General features: G+C 37.2%; 1 protein-coding gene across 1 annotated transcript in view; it reads left to right on the top strand.

The window, feature by feature from the left end:
- Positions 1–16,008, top strand: part of SCIN (scinderin) — a 76,198-nt gene that overhangs the window by 11,533 nt on the left and 48,657 nt on the right. Inside the window, exons 3-4 of the mRNA XM_032305465.1 lie at positions 826–987; positions 13,977–14,126. Coding sequence (XP_032161356.1) covers positions 826–987; positions 13,977–14,126 — 312 coding nt within the window. The remainder of the gene's footprint in view (positions 1–825; positions 988–13,976; positions 14,127–16,008) is intronic.

Raw genomic sequence — 16,008 nt, 5'->3', positions numbered from 1 at the left:
TTACCTCATAATTAATTGTGGAAATAAATAAAGTTTATAATTTCTAGCATTTAATTAAAGGAAAAAGTGAAAAGGTAAAAGCTGGTTTCAAAGAAGACAGGAAGATGTACTTGATATGGTTCATTATTTTCCTTAGTATTTTTAAATTGCATATAGTTTTGTTTTGTTTTGTTTTGTTTTCGGATATGCAACCAAATTTAGGGTATAAATACTCGGGCCTGGCATAGAAAGAAAAAAGAGAGAGGGAGAGAAAGAAAGAAGGGACAGAAATAAGGAAAAACAATTTTTATAATGTTAAAACAAAGATCATCAATGGGATCCACCCATCCCTGGCCAGGACTCAACTCCACTTCTGTGTCCTAACCCTGTGTGGGCCCTGGGGGTTTGGGGGTGGCTAGTTCTCTCCTCACTTGCTCTTGTTACCTCTGACTCCTCTTCTCTCCTGTCTTCTTCTTCCTAGAAATCTTGTCCGCCTCTCACTTAACTGGTTTTAGAATCATTCATTCCCCAAGAACACGAGCTACTGCTTCTTTTCATTTACGTCCCAGGTTTTGTCCACTGAAGGTTCTTAGTAAATACTTCCGATGTTAAATTGAATGATTAAAACAGGAAGAGCAAAAGGCCTTAAAAGAAAAAAAAACTGTTGATTTTCCAAGGTCTTCTCTTCTGCATACTTAATGTTTCACATGCCATTAGGTGGCTATTTTGTCTTGGCCTGACATGCAGTGTAGGCATGTACACCTGTGATTTTATATGTTTTTGTATCTCGTTAGAAACCTCATCTGTTTTTGCTTTGTTTTCTGTCTAACCCCCCCCACTGACCAGGCTGGAGGCGTGGCATCTGGACTGAATCATGTTCTCACAAATGACTTGACCGCTAAGAGGCTCCTGCATGTGAAGGGTCGGAGAGTGGTCAGGGCTACGGAAGTTCCCCTTAGCTGGGACAGTTTCAACAAGGGCGACTGCTTCATCATTGACCTTGGCACAGTAAGTGTTACATACACGGCAGACGTCTAAAGGAGAGCGACTTGTCTTTAGATAAAATCAGACGTATGTGCTGGGGAAGATAATCCCGTTTTCTGCACATGGGGAAGAGGTCATGTTTATGTGAGAGGCAATCATATCATATGACGAACTGGCAAGTACTGAAATCATACAGAGTGAGACTTCAAAGTTTTTATTCTCTTTGATAGGTTTAGAATGGAGTAGTGATTTAGTTCTTCCTACCATAGAACACACATTGAATCATTTTTAATATATCTACCCTTCTGGCTGAACAGAGCTTCCACTAATTATTTTTGTCCTTAATTGGGTGTGGGAAAACATTTTTTCAGGGGCAAATTAATTCCCCCAGAAAGCAAAGTTTCTAGGATTTCAGATGGCGATAGGATGAGTCTAAACAGCCTCCCTGAGGAGATTTTAGGGGATATTTTGGGATACATTTCACACATATACTACACCATATTATTTTATAGTTTTTAACTATTTTAGAATATTAAAAGACAAGTATGAATATCAAGTATCATATTAAAGGGATGGGCATTATCTGACTTAGGTTTTAATTTTTTCAGGATAAGCGGCCCCTCTAAGTTTAGGTATACTTATTAATAATTATTTTTTAAAGATTTTATTTATTTATTTTGAGAGAGAGAGGGAGAGAGTACAAGGGGGAGGGGCAGACAAAGAAGGAGACTCCCTGCTGAGCAGGGAGCTGGATACAGGGCTCCATCCCAGGACCCTGAGATCATAATGTGAGCTGAAGGCAGACGCTTAACCAACTGAGCCACCCAGGCACCCCGAATCATTATTATCTTGAAAAGAAGTATTGCAAGGTCTTGTGCTAGACTTTAGAAGGTGGGATTAAGTTGGGTCTTTTAAACTTTGTGTAAAGAATAAAAGGCATTTTCTACCATTGCAAACCCATGGGCAAAGCAGAGAAGGCAGGAGAGCCCTGAGCATTTATGATCCCCTTCTTATTAAGCCATATACATCAGCATCCTCCTCATCATCACAAACCTTTCTGCTCTCAGCATTGTACAGAGACCTGCTCTGACCTGTGCTGCTTCAGTTAGCCTGAGGCTTGCATGGGCTGTGGAATTTCCTCCCAGTGCAGAGCCAGTGAACGGTGAAGCCAGGATTCAGCCCTGAGGATATGTGATTCCTACCTGAGCATTTTATTTTACTGCCTCTTCATGGACAATATTTGGGGGGAAGCCAAAAGAGTTTATACCACCTGCATGGAGAAGGGACACTAGGATTTTGAAAATGAAGCCACACAGTCAAGGTTCTGTAAAGGCAATATTAATTTAGAGATTAACTTAGAGATAACACAGAGATTAAGTGTGCAAGGTTATAAATCATTTGGAAAATGGACCCAAGCTATAAACTTAATGGGTTTCCCTCAGTTAGGATATACCTGTAGTTTTATTACTGCTAGTGTATAATTTGACTATCTTGGATCATACCAGCTTGTGTGCACAGTCGCCATCATTCTATTAATAACGTCCAAAGTACATTTCTCAGTGTCACACTTACACATCTGCACCCCAGACGGCAGTACCACTGCCCTGAACCTCACTGTGAATTTCTTGGAAGAGCCCTTTTCAACTTTAATCGGTAATCCATTCTCCTAACTGGCTTCTCCTAACATTTTTATAGCTCTTTGTCCCTTGATAATTTAGGAAGTGTTTTGACATATAAGATAGCTTTTTTCATATTAAAAAGAGACCTCAGTTTTCATCCAAGCTGAGCTTAATCAACCTATAAAAGTTGGATATTTGATTAGATGATCTCTGGGGCCCCTAAACAGAAGAGACCCTTCTAATTGGTCATGTAATTCCCTACTGCCATTACGTGAACATAATTCTTTCTTAAAATAACTTTCATGTGTAATGTAATTGCTTCAAACATGCAATCATCTTTTTAATTACCACGAATAGCTTCCAGTTCATCTTTCTATCTAATCTTTAACCTTGAGTAGTCATTAACTGCTCTGAAGCCTTAACTTCCTCATTTATTGTTTTCATCTGATTTCTGATGGTACTTCTAACCTTGGCTGACTATGATTCAGTCTCCCCTGACACAGAGTCACATCTGGAAATGAAAGTTGTCATCATGGTTTCCACAAGAGACAAAAAGCCGTAGAGGGTGGGAGCAAGTCACTTACAATAATGCAGGCTGAGTGGTAACCGGGGGTTTTTTGTTCTTTTTTTTTTTTTTAAAGATTTTATTTATTTATTTGACAGACAGAAATCACAAGTAGACAGAGAGGCAGATAGAGAGAGAGGGGGAAGCAGGCTCCCTACTGAGCAGAGAGCCCGATGCGGGCCTCGATCCCAAGACCCTGAGATCATGACCTGAGCCAAAGGCAGAGGCTTTAAACCACTGAGCCACCCAGGTGCCCAGGTTTTCTGTTCTTAATTTACATTCTTTTCACTACTCTAAGCTAACTTGGTGGGATATATGATGGTATGGTTCTACAGCAGAGTATCTTGCAACAGTTTCCGAATCTGCTCAATTCAGAATTATGTCTAATCTAGTTTAGAATCTTCTCAAAGTTGTATTGTTAATGAAATCATTTATTATTTTGTTGAGCAAGTATGGAGCTTCTACATGGGTTAGATAGTTGTGCTGTGCTGTGGCAGGCGAATGGTAGTTCCAGTGACATATTCTGTCTTCCCATGGGTAATGTCTGCTATGGGAGTATGGCCCATAAGTACAGGCTCAGACAGAGCCTCTATTATGAGGACAGAGCCTCTATTATGAGAGTCAAGGAAATTATCTGTTTAATAGTAAATTATCTTTATTTTATAGAGTTAATTACCTTTAATGACTTTCAGGTTGTCTCCTGCTCTCATGCCTGATTAGAGACATTTTGAATGATTTTGTTTCAGAGATAGTTGATTGTCTCTTATGTTGTAGAAGTACACCATACCCCAGAGAGATACCCTGGTAGGAATCAAGCAGTACTACATATACTCTCATTTATTTGCATGATCTCTTTTTATGTTACTAATCTTTAACCAGTTGGTATGTTGTTAATGATTTCTGAATGGCGATAAGATCTTGCAATTACCTCGGAGACTGTATTTTTGGGATATGTCACAGTAAACAAAGAAGGACATGGGACCAAAATTTTCTCTACCATAAAATCTTAATGATTTCATGATTTCAAAATTACCTTCTTCATTAGACAGTACAAAAAGAAGCCAGTGTAATTTCTTCAAGTTTGTTTCATTATCCAGGTATGAAAAAAGTAGGTTGGACCTCTAAAGTTCTCATCCATCTAGAGCCAGCTGGCCAAAACTAAGGTTATAGACATAACCAAATCCTATATTTTGATTTGATTTTAGGAAGTCAACTTTTTTGATCAGCAATCACTATTCTTAATATGATATGCCATATACCTTTGAAACATATGCTATTACAGGATTTGAGACTACTGTAAGTATTTCCTGATATGACCATGTAACCACCTCGATCAAAAGCACAAGATTATAAAATTCCCTATTTAATCACTTTGAATGTTAAGAAATTATCAACATTGTAAAGGATGATTTGGATGAGCTATCTTATATTTAGTATATTCACAGAAAATAATATGGGACATGGCTAGATCTTAGCAATTTGGAATTTACTGAATCTTTGGAAATCTTAGCAATTTGGAATTTACTGAATCTTTGAACTGTGAATTTTAATGTTGGTGAATTTATCAATCATCATTTTCCCACTATTTTTAAGGCTATGAGGTGGTTGAAGTAGTTGTAGAAATGGCTAACACAATCATATCTAAATATATTACAACAAAACCATCAGTAACTACAGAATGTGGATGATAATGGAAAGAATCCATAATTTCAAAGTTGGGATCTGGAACTAACTCTTTTAGAAATATGTGTCAGAGCCAACCACTAGGGGAGAGTTGGATTTCACAGGAGGAGGAATTTCTGCGGTTGAGTTACTAATTGTGCTGTTACAGGGCATGTTCCATTTCCTTGTTAACTTGTTTGGTCAGTTATGCAGCCTTGCCCCACTCGCCTTGCTCTTTCATTGTTCCCTCCTGCTGCTCTGAAACAGCAGTCTGCACTTCCGCATTTACCGTTTGTTCCACAGCCCTCTTTTTCTGACTTTCACTCCCACCATTTCTTTGAAATGTTCATCCTATTGGAGCAATGGCTTCTGCTAAATCCAGGGGACACTTTGTTCCTTATCTACTCCAACTGACACTGTTGATTACTCCCTTTTATTTCAGCCTCACTCCCTCCCACCCCTGGCTTCCTGCTTTTCCTCCCTTTCAAGCCATCCTTTCTCATTCTTCTTCACAGGGTCTGCCCACCCCCTCAAGTTTGTTTGTTTGTTTGTTTTTAAGGATTTCACTTTTGATCATTGTCTCTTTATACATTCTTCCTGAGCAAACTTGCCCTCACCCAAAGCTTCAACTATTCATCCACTGGTAAATCTCAATTTTATAGTCTCACTCAGAACTCTTACCTGAGATCTATGTCAGCATTTCAGACTATCTCCCAGATATTTCTCGTGTGTATCACAAGAACCTCAAACTCAACAAGTCTAAAAATGGAAGTCATTAACTTCACCCTCTCATTCCAAAATGGTTTCTCCTCTTATTGTTCTTACCTTGTTGAATGGAGCTACCCATCTTTGAGACCTCAAACTTTAAATCTTGAAGTCATTGAGATGACTTCTCCCAGGGGCTTTACATTCAATTGCTCACTGGACCTACTCTCTTCTACCTCTTGAGTGTCTCCTGAATCCTTCCCATACTCTTTATCACTGTGATACTATCTCATTGTCCTTGCACATGACACTTTCCCTCAAGTCACCATGCTTTTGCTTTGCACACATTGTTTCCTTTGCCTAAGATCCACTCTTGTTCTGCATCACTTTTCTGGTAAGTGTCTGATACCATCTCATCCTTAAATATTCAACTCTGATATTGCTCCTTTCATGATGTATTTCTTGGCCTCTTCCTCCCTCTTTCCCCTGTCCCACCTCACACCCCTGGAAAATTAAGCAAGCCTTTATCTCCTATTTCTTATCAACTTGCAGACTTGTCTTGCCATTTTCCACATTTCCTGTCCTTTCATTTATCAACCTCACTCACTCACTTTGTCCTTATTAGAAAGCTCAGAACTTACAGTCACTCAACAAATGTACAGTCTCATGCAGTCATGTGGATAGAGATATAATTTTCTTTTTTTTTTCACCTTTAGCTCAACCTGAGTTCATAGTTAAGCTTCTATTTCTTTTTTATTTTTATTTTATTTTATTTTTTCAGTGTCAAGCTTCTATTTCCACAGAAGCATTAAAAATAAAATAGTCTTGTCCTATAAGGTGAACCTTGTTTCTCATGAAAGCAAATCATACCTATCCACCCATGCCCTTTTCTATCCCCCAGGTATAGAGGGTGTGTATGTGTGATATTATGGCCTGGGGATGGGGGACCGGGTTGAGAATGGAAGTGAGTCTGGTTTGCAGTGTTTAGCCCTCATTCCTCTCTAACATTCATTGAGACTTTGCCATTTCATTCGTTCTTGAGCTCTGGGCTTTGAACTTTGGCCTCTGTCCCAAGATTGTTCCTGGAAAATATCTATGGCCTTACTTTGGTCTTTTGTTATCTTACCCTTTCTGGTTCCGTCAGCCATTATAGTAGCCCCTATGGAAGTCTGCCTTATTTTTCCCATACCACATGCTATTGTGGGGATACTGTACCCACATTGTACCCGTGTTCATTGGTCTGACTGCGTGGACACTGCCTGCAGTTGTTTCTACTCTAATGTTCAAGGTCATGGATGAATATATCACAAATGGGTTGGAGGGGAATGCACTGAGCTCTTGTCAGAGATTCACTGCATCTGATCAAGTTTCCTAGTTCTCTTGTAATCCCCATACTCTTCTCTTCTTGGACCTGACCAACCAGTCTCATACTATTTCACGGTGTTAACCCCTAAGGCCAAGACTCTGGTTCCTGATATGCAAAACCAATTTTCTGTAAATTGTTTACAAACTTTTCATTCTTACAAGCTCACATTAGAATCCTTAAGGAGAGGTTTTTAAAATACTGTGTAATGTGACCCTTAAAGATTCTGATTTTAAAGTTTTGGGATGGGACTTTGGGTAAGTCCTTTTTCTGTTAACGTTGAGAACCATTTCAATATGGGAAATGTCTAAAGGTGCTGGAAAATTCAGGGTTAATTACGTGTCTGAAAAAACCAGATCAGTTAAAAATAGTTAAGTCACCAATTTGTGTGGCTGCCAGAAGTTATTTTTTATGAAGTGTGACTATAAAACTTCTTTGATTCGCCAAATACTCGGAAGAGTATAGAGAACATAATTTCACCAACTCTCCTTATCACTACAAAAACAATGCTCCAGAAGCTGTCATCTGGTCTCAGAAAGTGACATCACTATCAGCAGCCAAACTAGAGGGGTCCAAGTCATGGCGCTCTCTCCTTGTCCTCCAGTTTACACTCAAAGGGCGTTGTTGACCAATCCTGTAGGCTTTAACCTTCTAGCTATCCCTTGGTTCTTCTTTTTTCCATAGCCACTGCTCTGCCCTAGTTCACAGGCAATCTCTTCCTTTCCGTTCACCAAGCCCTTAGTGGCCATGCACAACCACTCCATTCATCTCCCATTCTTCAGTCAGAGGTGTTTTAAAAAATACGTATATGCATCACGGAATGATGTTGAGTTGCCTTGGCTTTGAACAATAAGATAGGATATAAATAAACACTTGTTCATCTAAAAACACCCCAAAAAAGTCATGGTTTAAAGCTTATAAATAGGAAAAGGTATATTCCTAGAGGTATCTCACAAGTCATTTATGGTGTTTAAGTTATGATTAGAGAGCCTCAGGCAAAGAGGATATCTGAACGAGCTTTTTTTATATTTTGTTAACTCGATCTAAGGGAAAAGTAAGCACAGTAAAAATAAAGCCAGCAGAGGCAAGGGAGAGCAAGAGGTCTGGCCTCTCTTCTGCTTTCATAAAACTGTAGATGTATTTAGAATAAACAACTGAGCAAAGGACAAAAGAGTAACAAGTTTATGCTGAATTCTTTGCACGTGTTATGAGTCAACATCACATGGGCTGTTCTGACTGTTCCTTTAAACTCAGCTTCTGAAATCTTGCTTCCCTCCAAGGGCATCGTTGAGCATTGTTTTATTTCTCCTCTTATTTCCTGCCCCCAAAGGAGGTTTGGCTGCACTTTGATGTTTTACTTGTTAACTCTGACCATGTAGTTTAAAGGAAATTTTAGAAACCTCTAGTCTGTCCCCAGTATGGTTGTTTCCATAAATACCACTCACTTCCTTATTGGTGGTCCAAACAAATTGCCCATAACTGTTGTCTTTACTCCTTCATTTACTTTTCCAGTTATCCAGAGTAATTTTGTTTTCCTTTCCTAGTTTGTGTATTCAGAGTTAATTATAATTGGACAAACTTCAACTACAGGTTGTTCATGGGCAATTTGTACATCAGCAAATTTTGGCCAAAATTTAAGTGCATTTCATTCTGAATTGAATCGATCCTTCCATATTGACAGGGGGCTTTATGTCCCTTCCCCCAAAGAAGTATAACATTTAGTGTTGAATTGTTAAATTCTTTAAAATCTTAGAGTGTAAATAGTTGCCTCTGAAACCATGTTTGTTTTATCATTTTCAGGGTCTCAACTGCTTAAATCAGCTTTACCAAAGAATTTTTATCTAAATTCCATCAAAGTATCATAAATAAAACAACTTATGTTTTACTATTTTAAATTTTACTTTTTTTCTTGTTGTTGTAATAGTATGCATCACCTGTTACACCAATTCGGGTATTTTTTTTTTTTAGCTCTGTGTCGTGTTCTTGGTTTTTTTTTAGCTCACTCCCTCCAAAAAACAGGGTAAGTTGAATTATGGGAGCGTTTTTCAAGCACAGGGCCAATGGAGCACAGAGTTTCCTTGTGCACAGAGCAAAGAAGTGGTCTTACCCAGCTACCTCTGAATAGAGTAAGTGTTGGTAGTGCAGCTTATTAATAGTACTATACACATTTGTTTAGCACAGTAGAGCTTTGTTAAAATGAGATGTCCTAACTGCATCATACATCCATGAGAGAATTTAAATTGCTCAAATTTAATGAATTGCTTAAATTCTGTTTAAAATCTAAACAGATTTTCTATTTAAAATCCAAAGCACGTTTTAATGTGTTGCTGCCATGATTGAATGAAATATATTTGCAGAAAAACTTAAGTAGCCTTGAAAAAAGAGGGTTTTTTAAATTAATATTACTCTTTAAACAATTCTGGCTTTGGGAAATTTATAATTAAAGTCCATTTTTTATTGTATTTCTTATCTGAATTCACCACTGTAAATTAAGTCTAGGAAATAAGATAATATGTCAGTTTTATAGAAAGAATAACACAAAATTAACTGAAAATAATAAAAGAGTAAGCATAGCACAAAGCATTAATTTTCATACCCAATAAGAAACTTTCTTTTTAAGACTTTATTTATTTGACAGACAGAGATCACAAGTAGGCAGAGAGGCAGGCAGAGAGAGAGGAGGAAGCAGGCTCCCTGCTGAGCAGAGAGCCTGATGCGGGGCTCAATCCTAGGACCCTGAGATCATGACCTGAGCCGAAGGCAGAGGCTTAACCCACTGAGCCACCCAGTAAGAAACTTTCTTTAACACCTTTTTTAGTGACTGGGTCATCTTTGAGTTAAAAAGGAAAATTTTACTTCCAAACAGTTTAATTATTTTTATGAGCATTTCCTAGATGTGTTTTTTGCTATTTAAAAATTTTTGTTATTGAAGTGTAGTTGACATACAATGTTATATTAGTTTCAGGTGTACAGCATAGTGATTTGACGACTCCGTACATTGTACAGTGCTCACCACGATAGGTGTAGTTACCTTCTGTCGCCATACAACATGTATTACAATGTTAATGAGTATTTTCCCTATGTTGTACTTTTCATTCCTGTGACTTCATTATACCTGGACATTTGTACCTCTTAATTTCCTTCACCTATTTCATCCATGCCTCTCCCCTCTGACAACCACTAATTTTTCTCTGTATTTCTGATTGTAGTTCTGGTATTTGTTTAGTTCTGGATTTTTTTCTTTCTTTTTTTTTTTTTAAGATTTAGATAAATTTAAGTGAAATCATGTATTTGTCTTTTCATTTTGTTGCTAGTTTTCTTCACTTTGCAGAAGCTATTTAGTCTGATGTGGTCCCAGTTGTTCATTCTTGCTTTTTCTCCCCCTTGCCTGAAGAGACATATTAAGAAAAGTATTGCTAAGGCTGATGTCCAAGAGGATCCCCCCTGTGATTTCCTTTAGGAATATAATGGTTTCATGTCTTACATTTAGGTCTCTAATCTATTTTGAGTTCAGTTTTGTGTATGGTGTAAGAAAGTTGTCCAGTTCTACACTTTTGCATGCAGTGGTCCAGTTTTCCTAACACGTTGAAGAGACTATGTTTTCCCCAGTGCATATTCTTGCCCCTTTTGTCATAGACTAATTGACTATATAAGCATGAGTTTATTTCTGGGCTCTCTGTTCTGTTCTATGTGTCTACTTCTGCATCTCATTCATTTTGATTACTGTAGTTTAGTAGTATATCTTGAAATCATGGATTGGGGTATCTCCAGCTTTGTTCTTTTTGCCATTTTTAAAGTAGAAACTGAGGTCCATCTGTAATGGTGAGGAATATTTTCTATAACTAAATTTATCTGTGAACTGATACTGCACATAAAAACTCCTAACCCAAGGTCATGTCATAGAAAATATTTGGGGATCCATGGACTACTGTAAAATTCTACATTAAATAATAATTATGTTCATCAAATTATTATTTGCAATTCTCTTCTAAACGCATTTGACCAAGCTAGCATAATGCTTAACAGAAGCTAATAAAATTTAAGTGTGATTTTATATAATCTCTTTGAAGTCGATGAGAAGTCACTTACACAACTAGGTTAGGGAGAACACAGACATCTGTTGGACGATTAGATGAATGCACAGCAAATCAGTCGTGTAAGTTACAAGTAAGTCTGAGAAATCTAGAGCTCTAATCTTCTGATCCAGTTCCTGTATTTCACTATAACATAGATATTAGAAGTTTGCTTTCTCAGACCCACTGAGAAAAGAATCATGGGCAAAATCTCATGGGATAAGATGGGAAAGAAACCTGAGCCAAGAGCCTAGGGGTACTGAACAGAGAAGCACACTTGGCTGCACTGGGTCATTAGATGTTGCAGATCCTTTGCAAGTGCTCAGGTTCCTGTTTTTTTCTTTCTTTTTTTTTTTTTTAAATCACCTTTCTATGCCACTACCTGATTTCATTATTTTTTTAAGATTTTATTTATTTATCTATTTCTTTATTTGAGAGAGAGAGTGGAGGGGGTGAGGGTCAGAGGGAGAAGCAGACTTCCCGGTGAGCATGACCCTGAGACTCCAGGATCATGACCTGAGCCGAAGGCAGTTGCTTAACCAGCTGAGACACCCAGGCGCCCAACACCACCACCTGGTTTTAATGCACGGTGATAGGTATGGATGAATGGTTGGGCACCATTTGCTTTCACTCTTTGGAATTGCTGACCTGAGCATAGTATTCAAATGGATTCCAAATGTGAGTCTCCTCTTCGGATGCCCAGATGTAAAAAAAGAAATTAGAGAGGAAACATCAGCAGTGCACCATTCTTTTAAAAACAGAAAAGATATTACCCCTTCACTGCATAGACTGGTTCAGAGTCTATAGTGAAAGGAGTTACAAGGCGTAGTCTTTTTTATTTTTCTTCTTATAAAGACTCAAATTGCTAAAACGTATATTTTATTCTTGAAGAGGAATATGGAATAATTGCATCAGGAACCTAGGGATGGGGTGAGGGGTCAGAGAGTCTCCCCCGGGCCTGTGTAATTCAAAACTGGGTGTCAAGGGAAGGGAAGAGAGCCCATTTTAGGCAATCAGTAAACATTCGTGAGTAATGACTCTGGACTGGAAATATTTTAGCTTCAGAGAAAAGAGCCATTTTCTTTTCTGTGGCTTCTGTGGATGCTGGGTGCTCTTTTATCTTGCTCTTGCTAATTGATGTGCTCTTTTATTTTATTTTGTTTTTTTTAAAGGATTTATTTATTTATTTATTTGACAGAGATCACAAGTAGGCAGAGAGGCAGGCAGAGAGAGAGAGAGAGGAGGAAGCAGGCTCCCCGCTGAGCAGGGACCAGTCCCCCGCCCTTGTGGGGCTCCATCCCAGGACACCGGGATCATGACCTGAGCTGAAGGCAGAGACTTAACCTACTTAGACACCTAGGTGCCCCCTTTAAAAAAAAAAAAAATTTATTTATTTGATAGACATGACATGCTCTTTTAAGTACTGCAAACACAAGGTTGTATAGCTCGTAAGTTGCAGCCGGGTCTGTCTCCTTCACACTTAGCCAATGCGTTAATCACCTCTCCAAAATGGACTGTGCACAAACTCCGTGTGGAACCATTTTGAAAACAAGTGTAGTACAAATACATTATTAGCATTTGTTGTCTACACGTCGTCTGTCCTTGCCAGCTTTCTCTTATTCCTCTAGCGTCTAGCTCATCGCAGCCACTTAATACATGTGACATTAAAAAAAGAGAGAGAAAAAAACTATTAAGTTAGATAAAAATTGAAGGTTTTCTTCCTGCGTATACATGCCTCTCTCCATCTGTTGAAACTGTATATCTTTAAAACTCTTTCTTCGCAAATACAGAAACAGAGATTTTGTTCCTGCTCCCACTTAAATGGAACTGTATTATCCTGTGACTTTATTTTATTCTTGAGGGTATACCTTGAATGATTTTCTGTGTTGGTATTTAACCACTTTTCTCAGTTTTTACGCATTAAAGAACAGTCTGAAATCTCCATATAACAACATTTACATAGCCACCCCCCTACTGATGGACATTTGTGGGGTTTCTGTTCTCTTTCTCTGTTTTTATAAACCATGTTTGAATACCTCCGTAGGATAGATTCCCAGAAGTTGAATTTCCTGATCCTAAAAGCACATGTAATTTTTTGATATGAAACCAAATTTCCCTCAGAAAGCCTGTATCAGTTTATGCAACCCAAATAGAAAATGACAACGCTCATTCCTATTTCCCTGCCAAGCATAGGTGCCATTACATTTTTCTTTCTTTCATTAAAACCACATTAAATGGAGAAAATGATATTTTATTATTAGTTTACATTTGTATCTATATCTTCTGATATTGTCTAAAATATACAATATTTTAATCTAAATGACAGCTAATATAATCTATTGATTTTAGAATACATTGAACTGTCATAAATGTCTGTTAAAATATAACTTTGATATTATCTGTTTTTTCTCTGTATCATAAATATATATAACTATTATCCTATTATAGAATATTTAATATCTTCCCAATGTCTCACTAGTATAATTATATAGCAATAAAACTCCTTGTATATGTGGTTTCTCCCTAATCTTTATGAATAACTTATTAAAATGAATTCCAGATAGTGATATCACTGGGCCAAAGGTTTTAATTCTTTTTCTGGCTTTTGATAAGATTCATTAAATTGCCAAAAGCATTAGATGAATTTTTGTAATCATCAAGAGCACATTACTGTGACATATTCTTTACTACCTTTCTGAAATAGGGTCAAATTATTATTTTAAACTTAGGTAAAACATACAAGTATACTTTCATAAATTGTAATTAATGGATACACACAAAGAATGGTGAGATATATAATTATATTTTCCATGTGTAAAAAATGGTTACTTCATAATGCTAACTGAAAGCAACCGATACAGAATGAGGTGTACGCATGTAAAATTATATGGACCGCAACAATAGATAACTTTCATTTTATTTTTTATATCTTTTTGTTTTTTCCCTAATACTAACAGTGAGTATTACAACAGGACTAAATGTCCTCCACATGTTTCTGGGTCAAAAGATCTGTCTCTTTCTTTTAGGAAATTTACCAGTGGTGTGGTTCCTCCTGCAACAAATACGAGCGCCTGAAGGCAAGCCAGGTTGCCATTGGCATTCGGGACAATGAGAGAAAAGGAAGATCTCAACTGATTGTGGTGGAAGAAGGAAGTGAGCCATCAGAGCTCAGAAAGGTATTGTGACTTGAGTTGGTTTTTAAAGGTTTACCACTGTCAGTGGTGTGTGCGTGTGTGTGTGTGTGTGTGTGTGTGTGTGTGTGTGTGTGTGTGTCTCTCTGTCTGTGTGTGTTACTTTTAACAAATTCCCTAATACTGGGCCTAGGCTAAGATTAGGTAAGGGGAAACATCAAGGTTATCAAAGTCATGATATAGAGAAAATAGAAAGTCAGTTCTCTTTTCTTTCACCACTGGTATGCCCACCAGAGGAAGCTCTGACTCCATCTTCTGTGGTGTAGGCAGTCAGATGGGTAACACTTTGACCTTGACTATAATAATATATTTTGGAAGGAAAATAATAGTTTATTCATGTGGGATTCTGAATATATATTGCTTAATGCTGTGATAATGCTGTGATGCAATTTTTAGCATTCATTACTCTAATAAAAGAATGAAATAAAATCTTATTTTAAGAGAATGAATACACCAATATTTTATATATTTCAATTTTAAACTAAGAATTCTCAGCAAGACCCCTGTGATTTTAGTATACTTGTTGAATTAATTTGAAAATTATCTTCACAGCTCTTTATATCTTTGTTATTTACTTAACAATTATAGCAGTCTTGGACATTTAGTTGTCACCAGTTTTTCCCCTTTAAAAAAACAGCAGCGAGTGCCTCAGTGTGTATATTTTATATTTTCCCTTAAGATTATGTTAAGAAAAAAAAAGATTATGAGTTAAGGGCATAATCATATTCAGGTGTCTTGATATGTTGATACATTGATTTCCATATGTTCATTCCACAGTATTTACTGAACTACAGTGGTATGTCAGGCACTAAATGTTTGTACCAATGTTTATTCTCTCATGACTTTGCAGAACCCTGTGAAGATTTACTGTTATAATAATATCATTTTGAATCTTTCTGTGTTTAATAGTAGCAGGTGGTATCTCTGTGAGTTTTCATTTCTTGGGAGAATACACATTTTCCTCAATGACTTTAGCTATCTACACTCCAGTTTTTCTTTTCTTTTTCTTTTTTTTTTTTTAGTATTTTATTTATGTGTTGGAAATACAGAGAGAGAAAGAGTGCACAAGCAGGTTGGGTATAGGCAGAGGGAGAGGGAGAAACAGACTCCCCGCTGAGCAAGGAACCCTTAAGATCGTGACCTGAGAGCAGATGCTTGATCAACAAGCCACCCAAGCATCCTTGCACTCAAGTTTTTCTAACAACTGTCTTATAAACATGTTTTTAATAATTTTGATTTAGAGCAATTTCCATGCATTAGAGTTACTTAATGTAGTAATAGCCTACATAGTCCAGTGAACAAAAATTATATGGGATAATTTTATTGTCATAATGTCTTTAGACTTTATTATTTTAATAACTACTAAACACAGACTTTCATGTTAGTAATGTTAATGTTCATGGTCAAATACTAAGAGAAAAGGCAGGATATAAAATTTTATATACTGTAATATCTTTTTTTTTCATTTTTTAAAATTTTATTTATTTATTTGACAGACAGAGATCACAAGTAGGCAGGGAGGCAGGCAGAAAGAGAGGAAGGGAAGCAGATTCCCTGCTGAGCAGAAAGCCCGATGTGGGGCTTGATCCCAGGACCCTGGGATCATGACCTGAGCCGAAGGCAGAGGCTTTAACCCACTGAGCCACCCAGGCGCCCCTATACTGTAATATCTTAATATATGTTTATATTTAGGTATATAGCTGTATATTTGTATATACATATATACCTGGGAAAGATATGCTGAAACATTGCCAATATTACCAATATTGTCTTCGACTCTTGGGATATGGCTCCTTGTTCTTTTTTTCTTTATTTGTCCTTGCGTTTTCAAAATGTATTATAATAGACGTGTATTCCTTTTATTATT

Source organism: Mustela erminea, chromosome 11 (genome assembly GCF_009829155.1).
Source record: "Mustela erminea isolate mMusErm1 chromosome 11, mMusErm1.Pri, whole genome shotgun sequence".
Lineage (NCBI taxonomy): Eukaryota > Metazoa > Chordata > Mammalia > Carnivora > Mustelidae > Mustela > Mustela erminea.
This window is presented reverse-complemented; position numbering and strand designations above follow the sequence as displayed.